Source organism: Ailuropoda melanoleuca, chromosome 5 (assembly GCF_002007445.2).
Source record: "Ailuropoda melanoleuca isolate Jingjing chromosome 5, ASM200744v2, whole genome shotgun sequence".
Lineage (NCBI taxonomy): Eukaryota > Metazoa > Chordata > Mammalia > Carnivora > Ursidae > Ailuropoda > Ailuropoda melanoleuca.
This window is the reverse complement of record NC_048222.1, coordinates 79,601,292-79,625,154: the sequence shown is the minus strand read 5'-3', so window position 1 is coordinate 79,625,154 and position 23,863 is coordinate 79,601,292. Positions and strand designations below refer to the sequence as shown.

General features: G+C 38.1%; 1 protein-coding gene across 3 annotated transcripts in view; it reads left to right on the top strand.

Annotated features, from left to right (window-relative positions):
• Positions 1–23,863, top strand: part of FBXO16 (F-box protein 16) — a 50,155-nt gene that overhangs the window by 9,476 nt on the left and 16,816 nt on the right. For all 3 annotated transcript variants that reach the window (XM_011224512.3, XM_019799293.2, XM_034661344.1), the window contains exons 3-6: positions 1,921–1,956; positions 11,848–12,054; positions 15,538–15,702; positions 21,095–21,327. In XM_011224512.3, coding sequence (XP_011222814.1) covers positions 1,921–1,956; positions 11,848–12,054; positions 15,538–15,702; positions 21,095–21,327 — 641 coding nt within the window. The remainder of the gene's footprint in view (positions 1–1,920; positions 1,957–11,847; positions 12,055–15,537; positions 15,703–21,094; positions 21,328–23,863) is intronic.

Below are 23,863 nucleotides of genomic sequence, written 5' to 3'. Positions count from 1 at the left end.
AATGCCCTTTTGTTTCCAGTGCCCCAAATTGTCACTGGGAACCATGATGGTCATCTCATCCTCCTTTTGAAAAGAGCTTGTGGTCTTGGGACCTAACATTTTCTTCTCCCCCCAGCAGTTACTGCAAATGTAGGGCTGCAAGTCAGGATAGGGAAGACCACAGGTTCCAGTGAGGAACCCAGTACAGAGTTGAGCTGAACAGACAGCCTAGAACCAGTGATTTTTAAAAATTTATAAATGTAAGACTTTGAGCCTCTGCTTGTCCTTTCCAATAAGGAAATTGAAAAGATCTCAGCGATTCCTTTTAGCTCTAAAATTCTATGACTTTGGAAGCTCTTTTGTTGTTGTTCAATCCGTAGGTGTTTGTTGAGGGCCTGCCTTGCAACCTAGACAGATTATAGAGAAAGTGGTTATAATCCACATGGGAAGATGAAATGACCAGAGACAACGAGAGAGCCATAGCAAACCCTATAAAGCCCATGTGGTGTGTGGGTTATAAGTGGAATATGAGTTGGGAGGAGCTAAATCCCCTGGGCATCTGAGAAGTGCTGGTGCTGGTGACTTGAATGGACCAACAGATGATTGATAGGCTTTGGTTAGATAGAGGGCAAGAGTTTGGGAAATATCTGAATCCACATTTTTAAATTTTCTATAGGTTCTCTTCTATTTTCATCCAGAAATCCCAAGTTTATCTGTTGCCATTATTTGAGGGTCCCAATAGCCCAGGTGAGGGTTAATAGGGGGCAGGGGAGAAGGGCATCCTTTTTCTTCTTCTCTAATGTGAGAAAAATGTCTACCTGTAATGTCAGAGATTCTCTGGCCGGGAACAAAACTGACATTTCACTGGCCTTGAACCTGTTGTTGAACCAATTATTTCAATCCCCATTTTGTAAGCCCTTTCAAACTAGAGTTTGAGAGTCTAAAAAAAGAAGGAAGGCATTATCTGTTAGAAGCATAAAACCAGCTCCTTATCCGCCTCCACAAAAAGGGAAGAAATGGGCCTTAGCTACTCTCCAAGTGGGAACATTCTTACAGCACCGGAGAATTTAGACAGTGCTAAGAGGAAGAGAAAAACATCAATCCCAATTTTGAAAGCTGACAGAGGGGCTGAGTGTGGGAGTGAGAGAGACATTCACATCTGTGCATGACTCTCCCTTGCTTCCTCTCTCCATAACTCCCTCCTCCGCCAAACATTCTCACATCAGCCTCCTTTCCTCATTCATTCAAATACACATATGACTGATGCTCACAAAAACACCTCTACACTGATACATAAATCCACTCACATTGTACCAATACATCCCTAAAGCTATTCCTTATCACAACCAATTCATTCAATCCAGCAAACACAAGTACCCGTACTATGCTGCGTCCTCTACAGTAGAGACGTAAACATGAGTAAGACGTGGTGTCTGAGTAACTAGTGTATAATAACAGACCCACCCAGGTAAACACTGAGTTGTAAGCCAGAGGTACACGTACACAAATTTCTAATCCTACAAACGTATCAGTGCATGTACACGCCAAACTCATTCATGAACGTCACCGGTTCTCATACTATTGATATTTGGGGGAGGATCTCCATTTTCCTGTTTTTCCTTTGTCCGTTTTCTCATCTCCTTTCAAATTCTAAAATTGACGTCACTCTACAATTCCATTCTTTTCTTATTTCTTGCCTTTAAAAAAGTTACTTTTTCTTTAAGATGAATTATTCCACATGGAGAAACTGAGAAAAACGATATTGTCTCCAAGTTAAAAATAAGTAAAGTACCCTCTCAGGAACGAAATCTGTCTTTTTATACTCAGTTGGTATAATGAAAAGACTGTCAATTTTTATTTATTGATACTTTAATGATATCTTATAATGGGTATTTTGAGCCATGAAATATAAAATCATTCCATTCTTTTTATTTATTGTAGGTATTTGAAGAAAGAAGAGCTCTGCTTGGAAAATGGGTAACCATTTAAAATATAGTTACTTCTCTATTATGTTATGTCACATTGTCATAGACCCCAAAGAATTCAGTCTGAACATAAAGTAATAAGTGATCACTCATTGCCTGAGAAATTTGACTGGTACTCTCTGTACGTATCCATTAGGGTGGTATACTCACAAAGTAGGATTTATAAAGGCGAGTTGGATCTGAGACGACAGCTTGGTACCCAGCACAGTTCATCCATTGGGCTACTTAGCATCCATCTACACCCTTCTACCTATGCTTAAATTTCCAAAGGAAAACTGTAACAACTTTATGCTTTTATTTAACAAGACACAACTATCCTCTACACAACTGAAAACATCCTCACCCTTTTCTCAAAGGAGACATAGAGTCCCAGTGATCATTGTCCTTCCCTGGGTCATGATCAGTCTCTGAGCAATGTTGGCTACTCATCAAATTCTTCTATGGCCCCACCTGTCTCTACCACCCAAGAGAATTGAAGACATATGGTCATGCAAAAATGTGTACATGAATGTTAATAGCATTATTCGTAATAGTCAAAAAGTGTAAACACCCAAATATCCATCGGCTGATGAGAGGATAAACGCAATGTGGTCTATCCATACAATGGAATATTACTCAGCCTCAAAAAGGAAGGAAGTTCTGATACAAGCTACAATATGGATGAACTCTGAAAGCAGTATGCTAAGTGAAATAAGCCAGACACAAAAGGACAACTATTGTATGATTCCATTTATATGAGGTACCTAGAGTAGTCAAATTCATAGAGACAGAAAGTAGAATAGAAATTACCGGGGTGTGGAATTATTATTTAACATGTACAGAGTTTCAGTTTGGGAGGATGAGAAAGTTCTGGAGGTGGATGGGGGTGATGGCTGTACAACAGTGTGAATGTACTTAATGCCTTTGAACTGTACGCTTAAAAATGGTTAAAATGGTAAATTTTATGTTATATATATATTTAAAAAATATTTTAAAGGTAAGAAAATTTTAAAAGGTAGGGGAAAGAAATAAAGTACTGATACATGCTATAATATGGATGAACCTTAAAAATAGTATGCTAAGTGTGGGATGCCTAGGTGGCTCAGGTCAATGTCTCCGGGTCCTGGGATGGAGCCCCACATTGGGCTCCCTGCTCTGCGGGGAGTCTGCTTTTCCCTCTCCCTGTGCCTCTGCCCCTCTCCCTGCTTGTACGCTTTCTCTCTCCTTCTCTCTCAAATAAATAAAGAGAATCTTAAAAAAAAAAATACGCTAAATGAAAGAAACCAAACACTGAGGCTGCATATCATATGATCCCATTTATATGAAATGACCAGAATAGGCAAATCCATAGAAACACAAAATAGATCAGTGCTTTCCAGGGGCTGGGGGATTGATGGTAATGGGTATAGGGTTTCTTCTGGGGGATAACAAAAATGTTCTGGAATTAGATAGCAGTGATGGCTACACAACCTTGTGACTATTCTAAAAACCACCGAATTGTACACTTAAAATGCCAAATTTTATGGCATGTGAACTATATCCTAGTTTAAAAAATAAATCAGGATTACTTTAAAAAAAAACTATACTTAGATTTCTTAACTCTTGTTATGTGTAATCAACTTGAAATATCCCATCTTTAAAGCATACAGTCAACGCTTTTTCCTAAAGGGAACATCTCTGACCTGGAAGATAACAGTGGGTGGGACACCCTTTCCTATGAGTTACTGAAACTCATTTTCCTGAGTGTCTTAGAGAAGTTTGGGCTGCTGTAAACAAAATACACAGACCGGGTGGCTTATAAACAACAGAAATTATTTCTCATAGTTCCAGAGGCTAGGAAGTCCAAGATCAAGGCAAGGGCAGATTTGGTGTCTGGCAAGATCCCACTTTCTGGTTTATAGATGGGCATCTTTTTACTATAACCTCACATGGCAGGAGGGGAGAGGGAGCTCTCTGGGGTCTCTTTTATAAGGACACTAATCTCATTCATGAAAGCTTTACCCTGGTGCCCTGGTGACCTAATCCTCTCCCAAAACCCCCAGTACCATCACCTTGTGGGTTAGGTTTCAACGTATGAATTTTGGGGGGATACAAACATTCAGACCATTGCACTAAGATTAACGTAAAATACTATTTCTTAATGTTCTTGGTTGTCTTAGTTGGTCACTGATTCTTTTTTGTATTGGTCTACAAGCTCCAGTCTAGGATATTTGTTAACCTAAGTAAATTTTTAAAAGATTATATACATAGTATATCTGGAAGGATGCACAAGAAAAGGGTTTCCCCCAGGAAGAACTGTGAATCTGGGACAGGGTGGAAGGGACTCCTTTAGCTGAATAGCCTTTTGTACCTTTTGATTTTTTTAATCATGTGACTATATCACCTATTCAAAATAATAATAAAATTTTATAAAGTAAGTATGATAAAAATTAAGAGATGAAAAATACTAAAAATTTAAAATCTAGCTGAGTTTTTCTCATATCCTATTTACATTTTTAAAACTAACTTTATACCTGTTACCAACAACTTAAAATGAGACTTTTTTAGAAAGACTTTTTTTTTAAAGATTTTTTATTTATTTGACAGAGATAGAGACAGCCAGCGAGAGAGGGCACACAAGCAGGGGGAGTGGGAGAGGAAGAAGCAGGCTCATAGCGGAAGAGCCTGATGTGGGGCTCGATCCCAGAACGCCGGGATCACGCCCTGAGCCGAAGGCAGATGCTTAACCGCTGTGCCACCCAGGTGCCCCTAGAACGACTATTTTTACACAATCATTCCACATACTATCAGTGGAAATCCCTTAATTAATGTAACCAAGGCTAGTGTTCACCCAGTATTTGGCGTGACCAACTTTTCATTGGTTGGTGGCATCACCAGTTGTTAAGTATTTTTGATATCACCCTGTCAAAATTCAAGGTCTTCGCACTTTTTAAAAGATCTTGTTTATTCTTTTCTTTTACCATAGCTAATAGAAATATATTTGCAAAGATCACTGATTATCTCTCTTCTCCAAAAGATTAATTTACAGGGGGAAGACATGGTTGTATATCTTGCTCCTTACACAGTCTTCGACACTATCAGGCATTTAATAAATGCTTTCTAAATGAATAAATGATACTTACTGGTTTTTCTCTTTTGTCCCACAATAAACTTAATCCTCAAATTCACTATATTGTGTGGTAATCTATATACCTGCACACTAGCCACATGAATTGTTTGAGGGGCATATTTCCAATTTGCCTTATTTAATTTTCTCTGTCCATTTTAGTTTTTATTATTTTTTATTTATTTTTTTGAAAGATTTTATTTATTCATTTGACAGAGAGCTCATGAGCACAAGCGGGGGAGTGGCAGGCAGAGGGAGAAGAAGAAGCAGGTTCCCAGCTGAGCAGACAGCTGGACAAGGGGTTGGGATCCCAGGACCTCTGGGATCATGACCCAAACTGAAGGCCAACGCTCAACTGACTGAGCCACCCAGACGCCCCTGCATTTTGGTTTTTAGGTTTTTTTGTTTATGTTTCAGGAACACCATAAGCGTTTGATAACATAAGAAATACATTTCCACGAAAAGAAAGGAAAAATAAGTATACAATTTTTTTTTTTTTACTTAGCATTGCTTGGACTATTCATTGTAGAGATCAATTATCAGTTTAAAGCTCAATCTAGTATTAGAAGTACAGTCATTTTTTTAAATAATCTGGACATTGTGAATAAGATATAAGATGAAACCTATCCAATGATAGACAATCCAAAAGATATTTGGCCATAGAATGTCATTTTTGTTTATACATTAGCACGTGGTCTTATCTAATGGTCTGTACAGTAACAAACAAAATAAGAGAAACTGAAAAACTCCTCTCCTTTCCTGTTCCACGCTACTGGTTAATCCCTTATCTCTTAAATTTTCTTTGCCCTTCAATACTTGTTAGAAAAGACAATTGCCTCCTAAGAAAAACAGCTCCCAGAAAGCAACAGCAGAAATATTTTAGTTGGGGGCGCCTGGGTGGCACAGTCGTTAAGCATCTGCCTTCGGGTCAGGGCATGATCCCAGCATTCTGATATCAAGCCCCACATCAGGCTCCTCCGCTAGGAGCCTGCTTCTTCCTCTCTCACTCCCCCTGCTTGTGTTCCCTCTCGCTGGCTGTCTCTATCTCTGTCGAATAAATAAATAAAATCTTTAAAAAAAAAAAAAAGAAATATTTTAGTTGAAAAGAAAGCATCTCAAACTTTTTCTCACCTTTTATGTTGTTAACAGAAATAATAGTGGGGGCACCTGGCTGGCTCCCTTGGTAGAGCATGCAACTCTTGACCTCAGGGTTGTGGGTTCAAGCCCCACGTTGGGTATAGAGATTACTTAAAAATAAAATGTAAAAAAAATAAGAATAATAGTGTTACAAAGAGTTTGAAAAAAGTAGGGGGCATTACTTTAATTTGCTGGCAACAACCATAATCAGAGCTAAAATTCAAAAGAGAAGGAAGAGAAAATATTTTGCAAGTTGCATGATAGGTAAAGATTAATATCTAGGATTATAAAGAGTTCCTACAAATCAAGCAGAAAAATACAAACACCCCCCACGGAATAATGAGCTAATAGAAGAATGAGAAATATACAAGAGTACATAAATGGCCAATAAACATATAAAATATGATCTGTTTCACTAAAATTAGAGAAATACAAATTAAAGCAATGAGATTCCCAACCTCTCCTTTTGCCTATGTGACAAAAATTGAGGAGCTAGATACTATCCAATGTAAGTAAGGATTTTGAACCTGTAACTCCACTTCTATTTATCTGTACTAGAGAAATATTCACACAGGACATGAAAAGGCATGTTTCAGAATATTGCAGTTGGGATTTTTTTTTTTCTTTTCTTTTTTTTTTTTTGTATTATAAATGCTGTCAGTAGTAAATTGAGTAAATATATTGCGGTATAGCCACGACGAAGGAATGAATGAGAAAATGAATATGCCATGAATGAATGAGAAAACAATATGCTCTGGGTTCATTACATATTAGGTCATTTATGGCTGTATTTTGTTTGTTTTTTAAACTGCTGCACTGTATCGTATAGGATGCATATATTTATTTAACTGTTTCCTTATTGATGGCTCTATGTGTATGCAAATGCATGGAAATGCATAACATTAAATTGTGCCTGTGGTTATTTCTGGAGAATGGAATGAGATTGGATGGGAAGGAGCAGTTACAAAGGATTTTCATGTTTAATTTTATATGTACCATTTTGAAACTTTTAAATAATAATGTATTCACACTTTAATGTGAAAGTCAGCTTTTGATAATAGGACTCAGAAATTCAACCCGAGACGACCCGGTGGCTCAGTCGGTTAAGTGTCTGCATTTGGCTTAGGTCACCATCCCCTGTGTCAGGCTCTCTGTTCTGCCCTTCCCCCCACTCATTCTCTCAATCTCTCTCTCTCTTTCTCTCTCTCTCTCAAATAAACAAATAAAATCTTTAAAAAAAAAAAAAAGAAACTCAACCAGATTGAGATAAATAACCAATAAGCAAACAATAACAAACCTTCCTCTTCATCTTGTCCCTCACTTGCTGTGAACTTTTCCTTGCCAGTCAGTGTGAGATGACTGGAACCCGAAGACTCTAGCAACTGTCCTCACTTCCAGCATCTGCAGTAAGAATCCTTGGAACAACTACTCCGAACGTAGGATTTTCACAATTCTATTGGGTCCAGAAAGCCCAATAAAAAGGCATTAAAATAATTATAAAATATAATCATATCACAATTGTGATATAACATAGCATAATACAATTGATATAACATAATATTTTTTTAAAAAGGAACTAACTGTGAAGGGAAGTACCGTAGAAGATACCAGGATGGAAGAATGGTCCTAGCTACTCCCTAAATTTCACATGCTGGACCCTTGGCTATTATGTTATGGGTATTTTTACTTGAGAGGTGATGGGAGAGATGTAGATTATCAAATTCCTGGACAGTTAACTGTTCCATGGGTTATTGACTTTTTGGATTATTCCTAGCACCTTTTAAATTTCAAAGGGATTTTCCCTAACTGAAGCATTCTTCTGAGTCATCAACCCACCTTCAATTGATAGGAGTTCAAGGAATGCAAATTCATTTTCTATTAGCCTAAACAAACACAATTAGAAAGGAAAAATCCCTTGAGGCAAAGAACACCTCTCAAACCAGATATAAATTACCTTTTGACCATGGTAATCAGGGAAATAAATGAGAAACCAATGTAATTATCTTTTTAATCTCTAGAGGAAAATGTTTTAATGTTTTCTTTTATAGATTTCTTCAGCATTTTATAATCCTAGGGTTCTTTTATATTCATTCTAAATCACTGTTCTTCAACCTGAGCTCATTCTCTTTTTGTGGGCAGCAATGAAAGTAGATGAGCTAACCTCAGTCATTCTAAATGTACTTCCCATCCTTGCCAACGCACAGACATGATAATCTTATGCTCTTTAATTTAATTGTTTGCATATATATTCTTTTCACACTGATTTAACCCATGTACTTATTACTCTTAACATCGCTTTGATATTTTATGATAGCTACCATGTCTACAATGAGGTGTGCACCTTATTAAGAATTTTATGCATAAATTATTTTATTTAATCCTCACAGCAACCCTACAATTTAGATATAATTATTCTTAATGTATAAATGAGGAAATTGAGAGGTTGTTAATAGTGGAGCTGGAATGTAGTGATTTATTTCTAAGGAGTATTAGAAATAATAGAATACTGTAAGTGAGACTTCCAATGGCATCATTCCCAAACCCACCATCAATCTGTAATGCCATACTTTCTCTTGTCATGTTGAGATACTACGGTTTGCATAGCTGATCCCCTATGGTTAGGCATTTTTGGTTATTTCTGATTTCTTGCAGTGATAATAATATCTCATGAAAATTTTTGTGTAACCATAATCATCCTGAGTCTCATGTAGCTCCGTTTCTACAGAACCACAGAGCACTGCCTAAAAGTAATTTTAAAATGAATCCCAATTTTCACTTCGTGTTTCAAAGAAAAATCACAGCAGAACCAGTTTAAAATGCTTGACAATACTTCTCAGGTCTCCCTTTGTTAAACCACAGAAATTCAACTGAGTGATTTAAAAGATCACTTTGACTCTATTGAGCAATTTGTGAATCAGGTAGCATCCTATCTAGCAAATAGAAAGGAGCTCTGTTGAGCTACAGAAGAGGAAAGGTTTTGAAAGGTAGAGAGGGAGCCTAACAATGGAAATTATTAGCAAAGAACGTGTTGTTTTAGGTAAGATTGCTTTCCTAAGGGGAATGGAAGTGGTCTGTTGGTAAATTTCCTAGTGCTGACCAGGAAATTTCATGTTGACTGGCTAAAGGTTATATTCCTGGGGGATAGATAATATTACAATTAGGTTAGTATTAAAACTTGGTTTGCTGACATGGGTCCCTTAACATAAGTGACTCCATTTTGTACTGTGGTTTTCTTTTCAATACCTTCCTTCATTCCTCAGTTCTCTCACAGTCTCTAATTGCTGTCGAGGCAATGACATTCTGAACCCCCAAGCTCCCAACAAGCCATAACCTAACTGCTTTTCTCTCTCTTCACACTTCCTGCTTGGCTCTTCATTTTATAAATCAGTGTGGTTTCTCTGGCATGGTTCTTTCCCTAGTCCCAGTCATTCTGGTCTGGCTTCTCTCTTTATTCTAATAGTCCATCCCAAAAGGAAAGAAATCCCCCATTGTGAGAGCTGGAAATATGAATTGTGCAGAAATAAGAGAGGAGAAATCAGGGAATACTCGCACATGAATAGATTTTATTCAATTATTTATTAAAGTTTGGGGTTTTTTCTTCCCTGCTGCAAGCCCACCATCAAGGCCCCTACCTGAGTTATGTCTTTCCACAATGTCCGGATTCCAAACTCAATGACACGTCACTGGGCATTCATTACATGTCGCACAAAACAGAGAAGCTATAACAAGGGGCAAGAAGTTAATGAACCAAATGTGAGGTCAGTCCCTGAGCGCACAGTTGAGGTGAGGCCTCCGTCCAGTCTAGGTCAGATCTCAGCTCATACTACTTATTATGTTCAAGCAGTGGGGAATCTGTGTGATGTTTAAGGTCAACCAGGCAAGGCCTTTGGTCGGTACGGTCAGAAGTGGAAGGGTCAGTATCTGCACTCTGACAATTTGCCACAGAAATCCTCTGTTTAAAGGAGTTTAATCAGTCTTGGGCCTTTGCAGGCCTCTCCTGTATCTAGTGATTATCAGCACTTGGTCTTTCCAGGTTCCCATGGCCTTAGTGATTATCAGCCCTTAGTACTGCCAGTCTGTGCTGGTTTGGGCGGTATCTGGTGTTAGATGCAACATCCTTGGCTGCTTACCTCACTACTTGACATGAGTGACTCCATCTTGCTCTCTATGTTCCCTCTTGAATTATAGTTTCCAAACTGAGATTCCTGAGTCATGAAATAGATCCATAATAGTTTTGATCAAGAAGTATTCTTGCCGATTAAAAAAAATACATCATATGACTATAATGAAGTTGACTTGTCATGCTTTATATGCCTTTTTGGGTAGTCAGTGTATTTTATGATTACAACTAAAGTTCCTTGTAAAATTCTCACTAGCTTATGACAACCATAGAAAATTTATATATGTTAAATTCAATAGTATACAAAATACAGGTCGCCCCAAACTTTCCTATTTCTCTTCTCTAAAATGGGCTAAGGAAAAAAAGAGAGGTTTAGACCTCCAGTGAGTGGCTCATTCAATTGGTAGGTGTTCCTGTAAGAGCCTTTCTTTTGGTTTTGGCCAGCCCTCGAATTCTTATCTTTGATCAGTCATTGATCCTGGGACTGATTTAGGGTTATCTCTGGGAAAAATAGTGAAGTAACCAAAGCTTTTGTTTGGCATGCCCCAGATTACTCTGGTATCTACTTCCTGTCTCTGGCACTCCCCCCCCAAGGTCTTGCTATTGACTTTTTCTCTCCAATCAATCATTTACACATTAGTGGGACTTTGGCCCTTCTCAGGGATATTTGCATAGTATGCCTTATCTTCAATTGTGAATGCAAAGCTTTGTTTCTGGTCCTGGAGTTTGGCACTTACGAGCTAATACAGAAACTCTGGCCAGAGAGGGGCTGCCCAGGTGCCTTCTCTTGAAATTATATATATATATACATTTTTAAAGATTTTATTGATTTGTTTGACAGAGAGAGAGAGTGAGAGAGCACAAGCAGGGGGAGAAGCAGGAGAGGGAGAAGCAGGCTCCCTGCCACTGCGGGACTCAATCCCAGGACCCTGGGATCATGACCTGAGCCAAAGGCAGACACCCAACCGACTGAGCCACCCAGGCACCCCTGAAATTATATGAAGTATATAATTTCTCAGTTTATGAATATGGCCAGTTCCCAACTTACTGTCCTTATGTAACTACAAGTTCTGAGGTCAAATGCACTGTTATATACACACTCAGGTCTTACACATGCTCACATGTATAAATGTGAGAAAGGACAGGGGGCGCCTGGGTGGCACAGCGGTTAAGCGTATGCCTTCGGCTCAGGGCGTGATCCCGGCGTTGTGGGATCGAGCCCCACATCAGGCTCCTCTGCTATGAGCCTGCTTCTTCCTCTCCCACTCCCCCTGCTTGTGTTCCCTCTTTCGCTGGCTGTCTCTATCTCTGTCAAATAAATAAATAAAATCTTTAAAAAAAAAAATGTGAGAAAGGACAGATAAGTGGCAAAACATGAAATTTTTTAATTAGGGGAAGATATACACACTATTCATTAGAAATAAAATATTAAACTCAATTCTATGCTATTCTTATCCCTTCCTCTAATAAATCTCTGGTAACAGACTGAACCTGCAGTGTTTTGTTTTTTTTGTTTTTTTTTTACCTTTCTTTTTTTCCAGTTTGACAAATGGACAGACTCTCAGCGGAGAAGAATCTTGACAGGCCTGTTAGAACGTTGCTCCCTGTCACAGCAAAAGTTCTGCTGTCGAAAGCTTCAAGAAAAAATTCCAGCAGAGGCTCTGGATTTTACTACCAAGCTTCCAAGGGTGTTATCTTTATACATCTTTTCTTTCCTGGACCCCCGAAGTCTTTGTCGTTGTGCACAGGTAAAGGCAAAGAATCAGTACACAACGTTTTGTAGTGATAGCCTAGAAAATTCTAAACTGAAAAAAAAAAAGCACATGTGCAAAACCAAGAAATAGATGAGATGTTTAAATCGTTTAAATTAACCCCCGTCTTCTTTGTGCCTCTGTATTTACTACTCAAAAATAGATGTAAAATGATGTGAGACATCATTAGTGTCCACAGAATAGTATTTGCTGGTTGGGGAGACAAACATATATATGAAATGGTTCATCGGCAGAACAGTCTTATATTGCATAGCATACAACTAGAAAACAATTCTAAATTGTATAGTGCAGGCTATTCATAAACAGAAAAGCTCAAAATAAGGTACTAGTGGGGTATGTACAAAGAGTACAAGACTTAAAGAGTTCTGGGAGCGCCTGGGTGGCTCAGTTGGCCTTCGTCCTGGGATGGAGCCCCACAGGGGAGTCTCCCTCTCCCTCTGCCCCTGTTCATATACTCTCTCTTTCACTTACTGTGTCTCTCAAATAAGTAAATAAAATCTTAAAAAAAAAAAAAAAGACTAAAAGTTCAGAGTGAGTAGACTCACTTCCAGTGGCCTTGGAAAAGGGGCTGACTGTTGTTTTCCTACAAGTCAGTCCACGGTCTATTAAAGTATGCTTCAATTACTTACAAGATAAAGCTGGTAGCCATTTTGTTGAGAATTTTCGTAGAGTCTGGTTAACACCGGAAATTACTTGTTACCACATGTTCACAGTGGTGTAACAGAATTTTAGTCTTTAAAATTAAGAAAATGAAGGCAGTAAGAAAGAAGAGTTAATAAATGGTGTTGGGACAATTGGGCAGCTGTCTGAAAAAAATTTCTAGTATGATAAAAGATTGGTATGAAATCAAAGGAAACCATTAAAGTACTCAAAGAAAACATAGGGAAGGAAGCCTTTGTGAGTATTCTATAATACCCAGAAGCCTTAAAAGAAAATACACAATTTAGGGGCACCTACGTGGCTCAGTCGGTTAAGCATCTGCCTTTGGCTCAGGTCATGATCCCAGGGCCCTGGGATCAGGCCCCACGTTGGGCTCCCTGTTCAGCAGGGAGTCTGCTTCTCCCACTCCTTCTCCCTCTGCTCCTCCCCCAATAGTTCTCTCTCTCTCAAATAAATAAATAAAATCTTTAAAAAAAAGAAAGAAAGAAAGAAAGAAAGAAAGAAAGAAAGATAGATTCCCTTTGATCCAGCAGTCCCACTTCTTGGAGTACTTCAATATGCAAAAACTGTCTGTATAAGAATATTGCAACATTGTTTGTAATAGCCAAAGTTTGGAAACAATGGAAATGTCCACCATTAGGGGACTGGTTAAATAAATTGCGACAATCTTTAAGATCTGTCATCAGTGAAAAAAAGCAAAGGTGCAGAACTGTCCTACCACTTTCGAAAGAAAAAATAATATATGCATATTTATTAATGTAGGCCTAGAATGTTCCTCAAATGACACACAGGAGCTGTAACAGTGGTTATATCTAGTGAGGGAAAGGAGTGACCAGGGGATGGGATGAGAGAGAGACTTTCTTTTACCACATGTCCCTTTGGATCTTTAAATTTAGTATTAATGTACATATATTACTTATTCCAAAAATGAAACATTCCTTAAAACAGCATAGCATTCTAAATGTCCAATAATAAGAGACTGTCATTTAGCCATATGATAAATTATTGTGTGGACATTAGAAAACATGTTTTCAAAGAAGCTTATAATGTGTGAAATGAAGAAAGCACAATTTAAAATTATATATAATTTCCCAATTTTGTTTCATACATGCTTACAAAAAAGATAGAAAAGAACTCTGTCAGGTTGTTAATAAAGGTCATCTCTGATTGATGGGGTTATGGGTATTGTTTTTCTTGAAACTTCTTGGAATTTTCCAAGTTTTGCACAATGAGAATGTTATCATTGGAGGGAAATGTTGTTTGAAATCACTAATCCTATCATATGTGTGTATCATATGTCAGTCTTGCAAGATCTCAGCGTTACATTTGTTCCCAGTCCTGCCTGTGAGGAAGACACAGGCATTTGTTCTTCAGCTAGATTTAAACAATAATGTCATTGCACTAAAATGAGCTTTGAACTGTTTAAAAAGATGGGGGTGCTGATAATTTTGAAAGCTCCTACCTCCCCTTCAACTGTCCTCATTCCTCTCTACCTTAAAACAAACAAAAAACACCAAAAGGCAAAAAACAAAACATACAAAAACCTTATCTACCCTGGAGGAATCAAAACAACTTAATACCCAGGTCAAAACAAGATGTAAGGAAAATGAGGAAAAGAGTGAGAATTGAGAAACTTTTCTCCTCATCCCCTCCGTGTGAAACCTCACCTCTCCACTGAATCTGAGTTAATTAACCATATGGGGATTAAGGATGATGTTGTTTCATTTCTGTGTTGAACAAAGTAGATGTGATTTCTGTTCCTGCCTGCCGGGCTCTGTCAGATTCTCTACCCCTTTTCATCCTTCCAGCTCCTGAACCTGTTTTTTCTTGTAATTGTGCCCTTCCCTCTCCTGTATGTCTCCTCTTCACAGAAAACAATGCTAAACATAATGGAACTCAGCACTTGGTAGATGGAAGGAAGGAGAATGGGAGGGCCAGATAAATGGATGTATATTATAGTGTTCTGCCCTTCTTTCTTTTTTTTTTTTTTTGTGTGTGTGTGCTCAGATACTATTAATGATTTAATTAGTGTTGAAAAAGAAACCAGTTTTCCAAGGATGAAATTTGCGTTGGAAGTTTAGATGCCATCTTTGCAGCTCTTATAGCCAAGACACAGAACCCCTAGTCTGAGCTTTGTATAGGAACTTGACCCTAGTTTTCAGCAAGACTTGTTCATCATCTGGATTAAGTTATTGTAAACACTGCTGCACATAGTAGGGTCACCTCCATCATTTGCTGAATGTGTGAGATTGACCATGATGCCATGGGAATGGGACGTACAGAGCAAATAGTGTACGCTCTTGGAATCTTAAAGGCTATCTAGGACACACTGTATGATATCAGTAATTGGTTTCTGTTTATAAAATTTCTATGTAGTTAAATCATAAGAATGGAGGGAAAATGGAAGCATACCAAAAAACGAGTAAACGGTATGCAGATCTGAGTTTCCATAACCCTCATATAACTTTCATATCAATGCCTAGGAAGTTCCAAAGTATATCTGAGCCTCAATCCTCCCATTTACAACAAGAGAATAATAATGACACGTGTCTCCTTAGGGTGGGATGGTTAATACATATTAGTTGACTGTGAATCTAAGTGTGATTTGACATTTAAAGAAAATCCTTCTGCCTGGGTAGGGAACACTTCAGGTAGGTAACTTTTTAAGCTTTGATCTGAAGGAAAAGAACAAAAAAGTTATCTCACATCCAGGGCGACAGCTGAAGACCTAGAGAAAATGGGCATGCAGACTGAGTAGGGTTGTTTTGTTTTGTTTTTTCTTTCCAATTGTTTTTGCAGGTGAGCTGGCACTGGAAGAGCTTAACTGAGCTGGATCAGCTCTGGATGCTCAAATGTTTACGATTTAACTGGTACATCAATTTCTCTCCAACTCCCTTTGAGCAGGGAATATGGAAGAAGCACTACATTCAAATGGTAAAAGAACTTCATGTTACCAAGCCTAAGGTAAATCGAAAAGCAACACACAAACAGAGCTATTTAGGAATATGGGGGGGCGGGAAATGGGGGAAACAGGTGATGGGGATTAAGGACGGCACTTGTGATGAGCACCGGGTGATGTAAGGAAGTGTTGGATCACTAAATTGTACGCCTGAAACTAGTATCATGCTGTATGCTAACTGGAATTTAAATACAAATTTTTTAAAAATAGGAATTCTAGAACTAAGACTAAACCATCAAACTTGAAGTTGGGGAGGGGAATAAGGAGTATACTAAAGTTCTTTTTAATCTAGAAACTAGGCAGTGTAAGCAAAGGAAATACACGATTATTTCAAAATTCTCCTTTTCGGAGAACTCGGTAGCCTTTCTCAAGACATCCATGTTAGCCGAGAACCCTCGTCAGACACTCCTAAACCAGCAGTTCCCCAGCAGGTGAGGCCTGGAGCTCCTCCTCCTGCTCAGAGTCCTGGATTTCCGTATCTCCGACTCACACGCCAGGCAATTCCGACACTGGGACCCTGTGCATGTTGTGCAGTAGTTGCTATCAGTGGGTCATCAAATTCTACTTTATGAATTCAAATGGTCTGGTTCTACCTGCTGAGCTAAAGTTTATTTTTATATCATTTATAAAGAAAAGTCTTCCAATAAATCCTTAATTTTGGAAGGGAATAATGAGTACACTAAAGTTCTTTTTCATCTAGAAACAAGCAATGTAAAGCATTTACATATAATGATAAAAAGTAAATAATGCAAGAATAATTTTTCTAGTTGTTTTCTCTGCATTATAACCAATGTTTATGTTCACTCCTATAGTCACAGTTAATTAGATAACTCATGGGAAAATTTTATGAGCCTCTTCTTTATGGTGTGATCTATACACATGCGGAGCTGTGCATCGTTTTGTACGATAGATGAGTTCCTGAAAAATTATGTGTAAATTAAAATTTTTTAATGATTTTTAAAACCACAGGGGTATCATATTCTATGAAAAAATTGCAGTGAATCCTTTTAAAATTGAAGAATCCTTTTGAGAGATGAATAGTCAATCCCTAACCTGTTCATTTAGGTTTAGTTTTATTGTTTTAAAGTAAAATCCATCGGGGCACCTGGGTGGCGCAGTCGTTAAGCGTCTGCCTTCGGCTCAGGGCGTGATCCCGGCATTCTGGGATCAAGCCCCACATCAGGCTCCTCCACTGGGAGCCTGCTTCTTCCTCTCCCACTCTCCCTGCTTGTGTTCCCTCTCTCGCTGGCTGTCTCTATCTCTGTCGAATAAATAAATAAAATCTTTAAAAAAAATAATAAAGTAGAATCCATCTACATTTAGTATAGTAATAAACTATACATAATTAATATTGTTACCGTTGCAATGATAAAACTAGCCTTTCAGATTTCAGTAATTGGTGTACTCCATGAGGAATTCTTTTAAAAAGAAATGTTTAAACTGCGGTGATGGAAAAAGTTATTTTAAAAATTACCATAGCTATGATTTCTTTTTTTGAGATTTGCTAAGGCTTTTCTTGACTCTCATTTTCAGTTAGGGGCAGGGAATGGCATTCACTAGCTGAAGCTTGGGCCATTCTGGGACAGGGACCAACTTGTAGAGGAAAAGAAGTTTTGAGTATTATGTATATAACTGACTTGAAAACTCTGTCTTCAGCTGTAATTCTTTTCTATAAAATATGCATAACTATATTTAAAAACGATGAATTGTTCTGATGCAAGAAAATTGCCACCTCTTTGCTTAGTATTAAATTTCTTTAGGAACACTTTGTTATACTAAACTTTAGTTTTTCTGGGGTTTTTTTGGTTTTTTTTTAAGATTTTTTATTTATTTATTTGACAGAGATAGACAGCCAGCGAGAGAGGGAACACAAGCAGGGGGAGTGGGAGAGGAAGAAGCAGGCTCCCAGCAGAGGAACCCGATGTGGGCCTGGAACCCAATGTGGGCCTCGATCCCGGAACACCAGGATCATGCCCTGAGCCCAAGGCAGATGCCTAACGACTGCGCCACCCAGGCGTCCCAGTTTTTCTGTTTTAAAAAAAGACCTAAGGGGCTCCTGGGTGGCTCAGCTGTTAAGTGTCTGCTTTTGGCTCAGGTCATGATTCCAGGGACCTGGGATCGATCCCCACATCAGGCTTCCTGCTTGGCAGGAAGCCTGCTTCTCCCTCTCACACTCCCCTTGCTTGTGTTCCCTCTCTCACTGTCTCTCTCTGTCAAATAAATAAATAAAATCTTAAAAAAAAAAAGTATCTGCCTTTGGTTTAGGTCATGATCCCAGGGTCCTGGAATTGAACTCCACATTGGTCTCCCTGCTCAGCGGGGAGCCTGCTTCTCCCTCCGCCTCTTCCCTCTGCTTGTGCTCTCTCTCTCTCATATAAATAAATAAAATCTTAAAAAAAAATAAATACAGACCTAAGTCAGAAAGACTAAAGAGTCATGTGACTAAGGTTAATAAAAGTCATGTGACTAAAGTTAAAAACTCAGCTGTCAGCACTATACATACTTGAGTAATTTGGTTAATTCCGTGTGAGGTTTCTCCAGTGATGGGAACATAGGCAGCCACTGGATTAAAGCATAATTTACCTTCACTCAGGCACCTGCCCTATCTCCCTTTCCCTCAATACTCTGTACCTGGCATGTGCGCCAGCAGAGCTTTGGAAAACATTTTATGAGCAAATGGTTGTGGTTAATATTGGTTTCCCCAACCTTAAAACGAGAGGACTGGACTAGAGTGATCTTTATAACTGTCTGTCAGGCTATGCTATGTACTGCAAACAGCATAATTTCAAAAAGACTTCATCTAGAAAAAGAAGAGTAAGTTGAACCCAAAGTAGATAGAAGGAAGAAATAATAAAGAGCTAAGATCAATGAAATTAGAACAAGCAATAGAGAAAATCAGTGAAACCAAAGCTGCTTCTTTGAAAACATAAATAAAATTCCTAAGTTCTAGGTAGGCTGATGAAGGAAAAAAGAGAGAAAACATAAAACACTAGTAAGGAATGAAAGAGGGGACATTACTACGGATCTTGTAAACACGAGAAGGATAAGGAGAGAATATTATGAACAAGTCCATGTCACTAAATTCAACCACCTGGATGAAATGGACAATTCTTGGGGCACCTGGGTGGCTCAGTTGTTAAGCATCTGCCTTTGGCTCAGGTCATGATCCCAGGGTCCTGGGATCAAGCCTCGCATCAGGCTCCCTGCTCAGCGGGAAGACTGCTTCTCCCTCTCCCACTCCCCCTGCTTGTGTCCTCTCTCTCGCTGTCTCTGTCCCTGTCAAATAAATAAATAAAATCTTAAAAAAAAGTGGACAATTCTCGAAAATACAGATTAGGAAAACAGTTTCACTGGGAAATAGAAAACATGAATAAATCTTTATCAATTTAAAAATCAAATTCATAATTTTCCACAAAACTCCAGGCCCAGATAGCTTCATTGGTGAATTCTATCACACACTTGAGGAAGAAATATCAATTTTATATAAACTCTTTCATAAAATGGAAGATGAGGAAACACTTCCCAATTCATTACCTTTATACCAAAACCAGATAGACTCTTTACAAGAAAACAAAACAAAATCACAGATTAATATCCCTCATGAACACAGACATAAAAATTATTTAAAATATTGGCATATTAAATCAAGTTCTATACAAAGAAAAAATAATACATGATGACCAAGTGGGAAATAACCATGGGGAGTAAGGTTGGCATAATATTAAAAAAGTAACCAATGTAATTCACAGAATAAAAGAGAAAAGATGTATTGTCATTTCAGTATATACAGACAAAAGCATTTAACAAAAGTTCAACATCACTCATGATTCTAAAAATTCTCAAAGACTTTAGATGAAGTGAATAAAAAATCTGCTTACTTAGTACAGAAAAGTCATCAGTTTCATTATATCCTATTTTGTTAAAGTGTCAAATGTCTTGTTACTTTTCAGAATGAATAATGTTTATTTATACATAATTACTAGCACTTATGCCTAATTTCTCCCTCTGAAAATTTTTATTATCATGTATTATTTATTCCCAGTAGTATTAAGCTAGACCTTCTTCACAAAGTTTTTGTTCAATATAAGCTCGGAGAAATGAAATGAATGTCCATTCTAAATGAGACCTGAACAAAATATTGAATACCAAACCAGTAATGAGCTATCAATTATACAAATATAAAATGTCTTCTTAATTTACTAAACTACAATCATTCATTAAATTAGTAAATATTTACTAAATACTGTTAGGTGCTAGGTGCTGAGTATAATGATCCTAACCCTGCTTTCAAGGAGCCTAGTCCAGTGGCCTAGGACATAGACAAATACATAATTACAATACTGAGTACTAAGTGCTATCCTGTAACAGAAATATATACAAAGAACAGTGGAAACAAGGGTAAGAAACTGATTCTGCTTGAAGGGGTTGGGGAATTTTCTAATTGTCACAAACAATTCAAGCAAGCCAATTTACCGCTCAAAGCTTCCCTAATCTCTTAAAGAACAAAAATTAAGCCTTTAATGGCTTCTCAACATACCATTACCACTTCCCTTAGGTTACAACCACATAAAAACCTTATGAATTTCACACACAAAAATAGACTTTCCATTTGGGAAATTAAAGCAGAAGTATTCTTTGTGAGCAGTTAAGGTTTTGATAACTGATAAAATCTACAGTCTACCTCTGTATAACTCAAAGTTGTCCCTACGTGTTACAGATAATTAAGCCTGGAGCACTATTTTTTGAAATGTGTACGTTTTTATGAGTCACTTAACTGCAGTTGTGGAAAACTTATACAATGATGTGGTAGCAGAGGTGGCAGTCCAGGATAGGGAAGTTTAGTGCAAGGACTTGAAGCAACACCGTCCTAGATTCACATTCTGACCCTCCGTCTTACCACTTACATAATAGTGGGCAAATTCATTGGCTTATCCCGTCTTCAGTTTCCTCTTCTGTAAAATGGGAGTAGTAACTATTACCTTTTAGAGTTATTATAAAGGTTAAATAAAATAATGCATGAAAACTTCCTGAGACAGTACCTGGGACATACAAGGACTCCTGGGTTGGTGACTGCTATAATTATTGTCACCATTATCATTGCAGTCTTGGCGATGATGATGTTTTGTTTTACTGTTTTGTTTTTTTTTTTAAAGATTTTATTTATTTATTTAACAGAGATAGAGTCAGCCAGCGAGAGAGGGAACACAAGCAGGGGGAGTGGGAGAGGAAGAAGCAGGCTCATAGCGGAGGAACCTGATGTGGGGCTTGATCCCATAACGCTGGGATCACGCCCTGAGCTGAAGGCAGACGCTTAACGACTGCGCCACCCAGGTGCCCCTTATTGTTGTAATTATTACGATATTTTAAGCACAGAAATAATTAATTTTCTTCCTCTAGACACCTCCAAAAGATGGGTTTGCCGTTGCCAATGTTCAACCAATTACAAGCAGTTCTGCAGAGGAAAAACAGTCCCCTGCATCAGCTTTCCGGTCCTCTTCCTCTTTGAGAAAGAAAACTCAGCCAGGGGAGAAAGAACTCCCACCCTGGCGATCCTCTGACAAGCATCCAACTGATATCATTCGCTTCAATTATCTGGACAACTGTGACCCCATTGAGCAAATCTGGCAAGGGTGAGAAGCTCCACGCTCTTCTCTACTTATTTGCTGTTAGAAACAATTTGCTGGCACTTAAGTATATGAAAAGAGGAAAATAGAATTTCCTGTGAAATACAAATGCTTTTCAATACATAGAAGCAAAAAGTCATTGAAAGGTAAATGAATCATTATTGGTAAATAACGAACCCTGTTCATCAGGATTTGTTTGCATTTTGTAGCTATAATGATTTAACATTACAGCTTCTTTTAATATTTAATACTTCAGATTGCAATCTAGCACCATAGAGTTCATTCTGGTCTTTTCCTTTTTCATATTTGCACCTCCTTTCTCTGACAAGGAGAAACCTGGCTCTCATATTTATTTATACAATTACATATGTACATATATTATATAATCAAAATTATATATGTACATATATAACTTGCATAAAAATTGCATACTATATAATATATATATACACATATACATAAACAGTATATATTACAAATTCTGAAAGTAATTTCAAAATTGCTAACCCATTTCATTATTAAAACAAATCTGCTGGGGCACCCGGGTGGCTCAGTAGGTTCAGTGGCTGCCTTTGGCTCAGGTCCTGATCTCAGAGTCCTGGGATTGAACCCCGCGTTGGGCTCCCTGTTCAGCCGGGAGTCTGCTTCTCCCTCTGCCCCTGCCTCTACCCCTCCCCTTACTTGTGTGCTCGTGTGCTCTCTCTCTCTCAAAAAATGAAATCTTTTTTTAAAAAAGTTTATTTATTTAATTAATTTATTTATTTGAGAGAGAGGAACACAGCAGGGGGGAGGGGGCAGAGGGAGAGGGAGAAGCAGACTCCCCACTGAGCAAGGAGCCTTATGTGGCTCCATCCCAGGACCCTGGGATCATGACCTGAGCAAAAGGCAGATATTTAACTGACTGAGCCACCCAGGCACTCCTAAATAAAGTCTTAAAAAAAAAAAAAAAAAAAAAAAAAAACAAAACCGNAACCAAACCTGCTAACTAGAATTCAGTATTTGTTCATGGTTCTTTTTGACTTTAGTGTGAGAGCATACATTCATAATACTGTGTTCAAAGTTATGTGAGTTCTTTTTTTTTAATATCTCCTTCAGTTTGGGTATGTTACATGGGTCTAAAGTTAAAACTATACAAAAGTATACAAAAAGTGCACGAAAGTATACTCAGAGAAATACGACCCCCCCCAACTCTTCCACCCTATTCCCACTAACAGACCTCATTATTTTACCATTTTTCAACTATATGATTGGCAAAAACTTTAAACTTTGACAGTACATTCTGTTGGTGAGGCTGTGGGCAAAGAGGTATGCTCATACATTGCTGGCGGGAATGTAAATTGGCACAAACCTTATAGACAGAGATTTGACAGTTATCTAGCAAAAAAAATATGTATTTACATTTTGACCCCAAAATTACCACTTTTTGGAATCAACCTTAAAAATATAAAACATATAACTGTGCAAGGGTATTTATTGTAGGATTATTTACGACTTTATTATTTTTTAAAGATTTCATTTATTTATTTGACAGAACAAGAACACAAGAAAGGGCAGTGGCAGGCAGAGGAAGAGGGAGAGGGAGCCCAACACGGGGCTTGATCCCAGGACTTTGGGATCATGATCTGAGCTGAAGGTAGATGCTTAACTGATGGAGCCACCCAGGCACCCCTCATTTAGGACTTTAAACTATTGGGAATAACTTAAATTTTCCTACATGGAGAGTGTCTGTTAAGTAAACTATGTATGGTCCATTCACACAATGGAGTATTAGGCAACTGTAAAAATGAGGAGCTCTATGAGCTGATAAGGAGTGAAAGGCTATGTTGGTTAAGTGAGAAAAGCAAATGTCAAGGGAGCATCTACAGTATGCCACCCATGGTACAGAAAGAAGAGAAAGTAACAAAATATAGATCTCCATCTGTATACACGTATGTACCTGTATGTACCTGTATGTGCATGTACACAGGGTAAACAAGTAATACAGGAAACAAATTTTGAAGGGTTTTAGAATGTTTTAATGTATCTGCCATGTTTTCAGAATATATTTCAACAGAGTAACATCAAGGCAGCCTAAGAACTGGAGACATACTGCGTGGGTTCAAATCCAGACTCCCACACTTGTAGCTTTGTGATACTGTGGAGTTCCTTAACTTCTCTGTGCTTGGTTTCTGTGCCTGTAAAATGGCAATAATGGTAATACCTAACTCACAGGATCCCTGTGAGGTAATCCTCATGCAGGTGACATGCTTATGATAGGACCTGACACATAGTAAGTAAGCAAGCATTTCTTTTGTAGGATGGTTTCTAAAATTATATTATTTGGCTAATAAATGAAAGAGTAACCCCAGAGAGTTTGATGACTTGGGGATATTCAGATTACATGTGTATCTTTGGGACTATTGGAGTCCCTTTGGAGGTGAGAAGAGAGTGGTATCCCTCATTAGACAAGACTCGAGATCTTGGAGGGTGCAGACCATGCCTTACTCATTTTTATATCACAACTGTCCAGCTTTGCAATACTCATTAGCTGATTTTGAGAGAA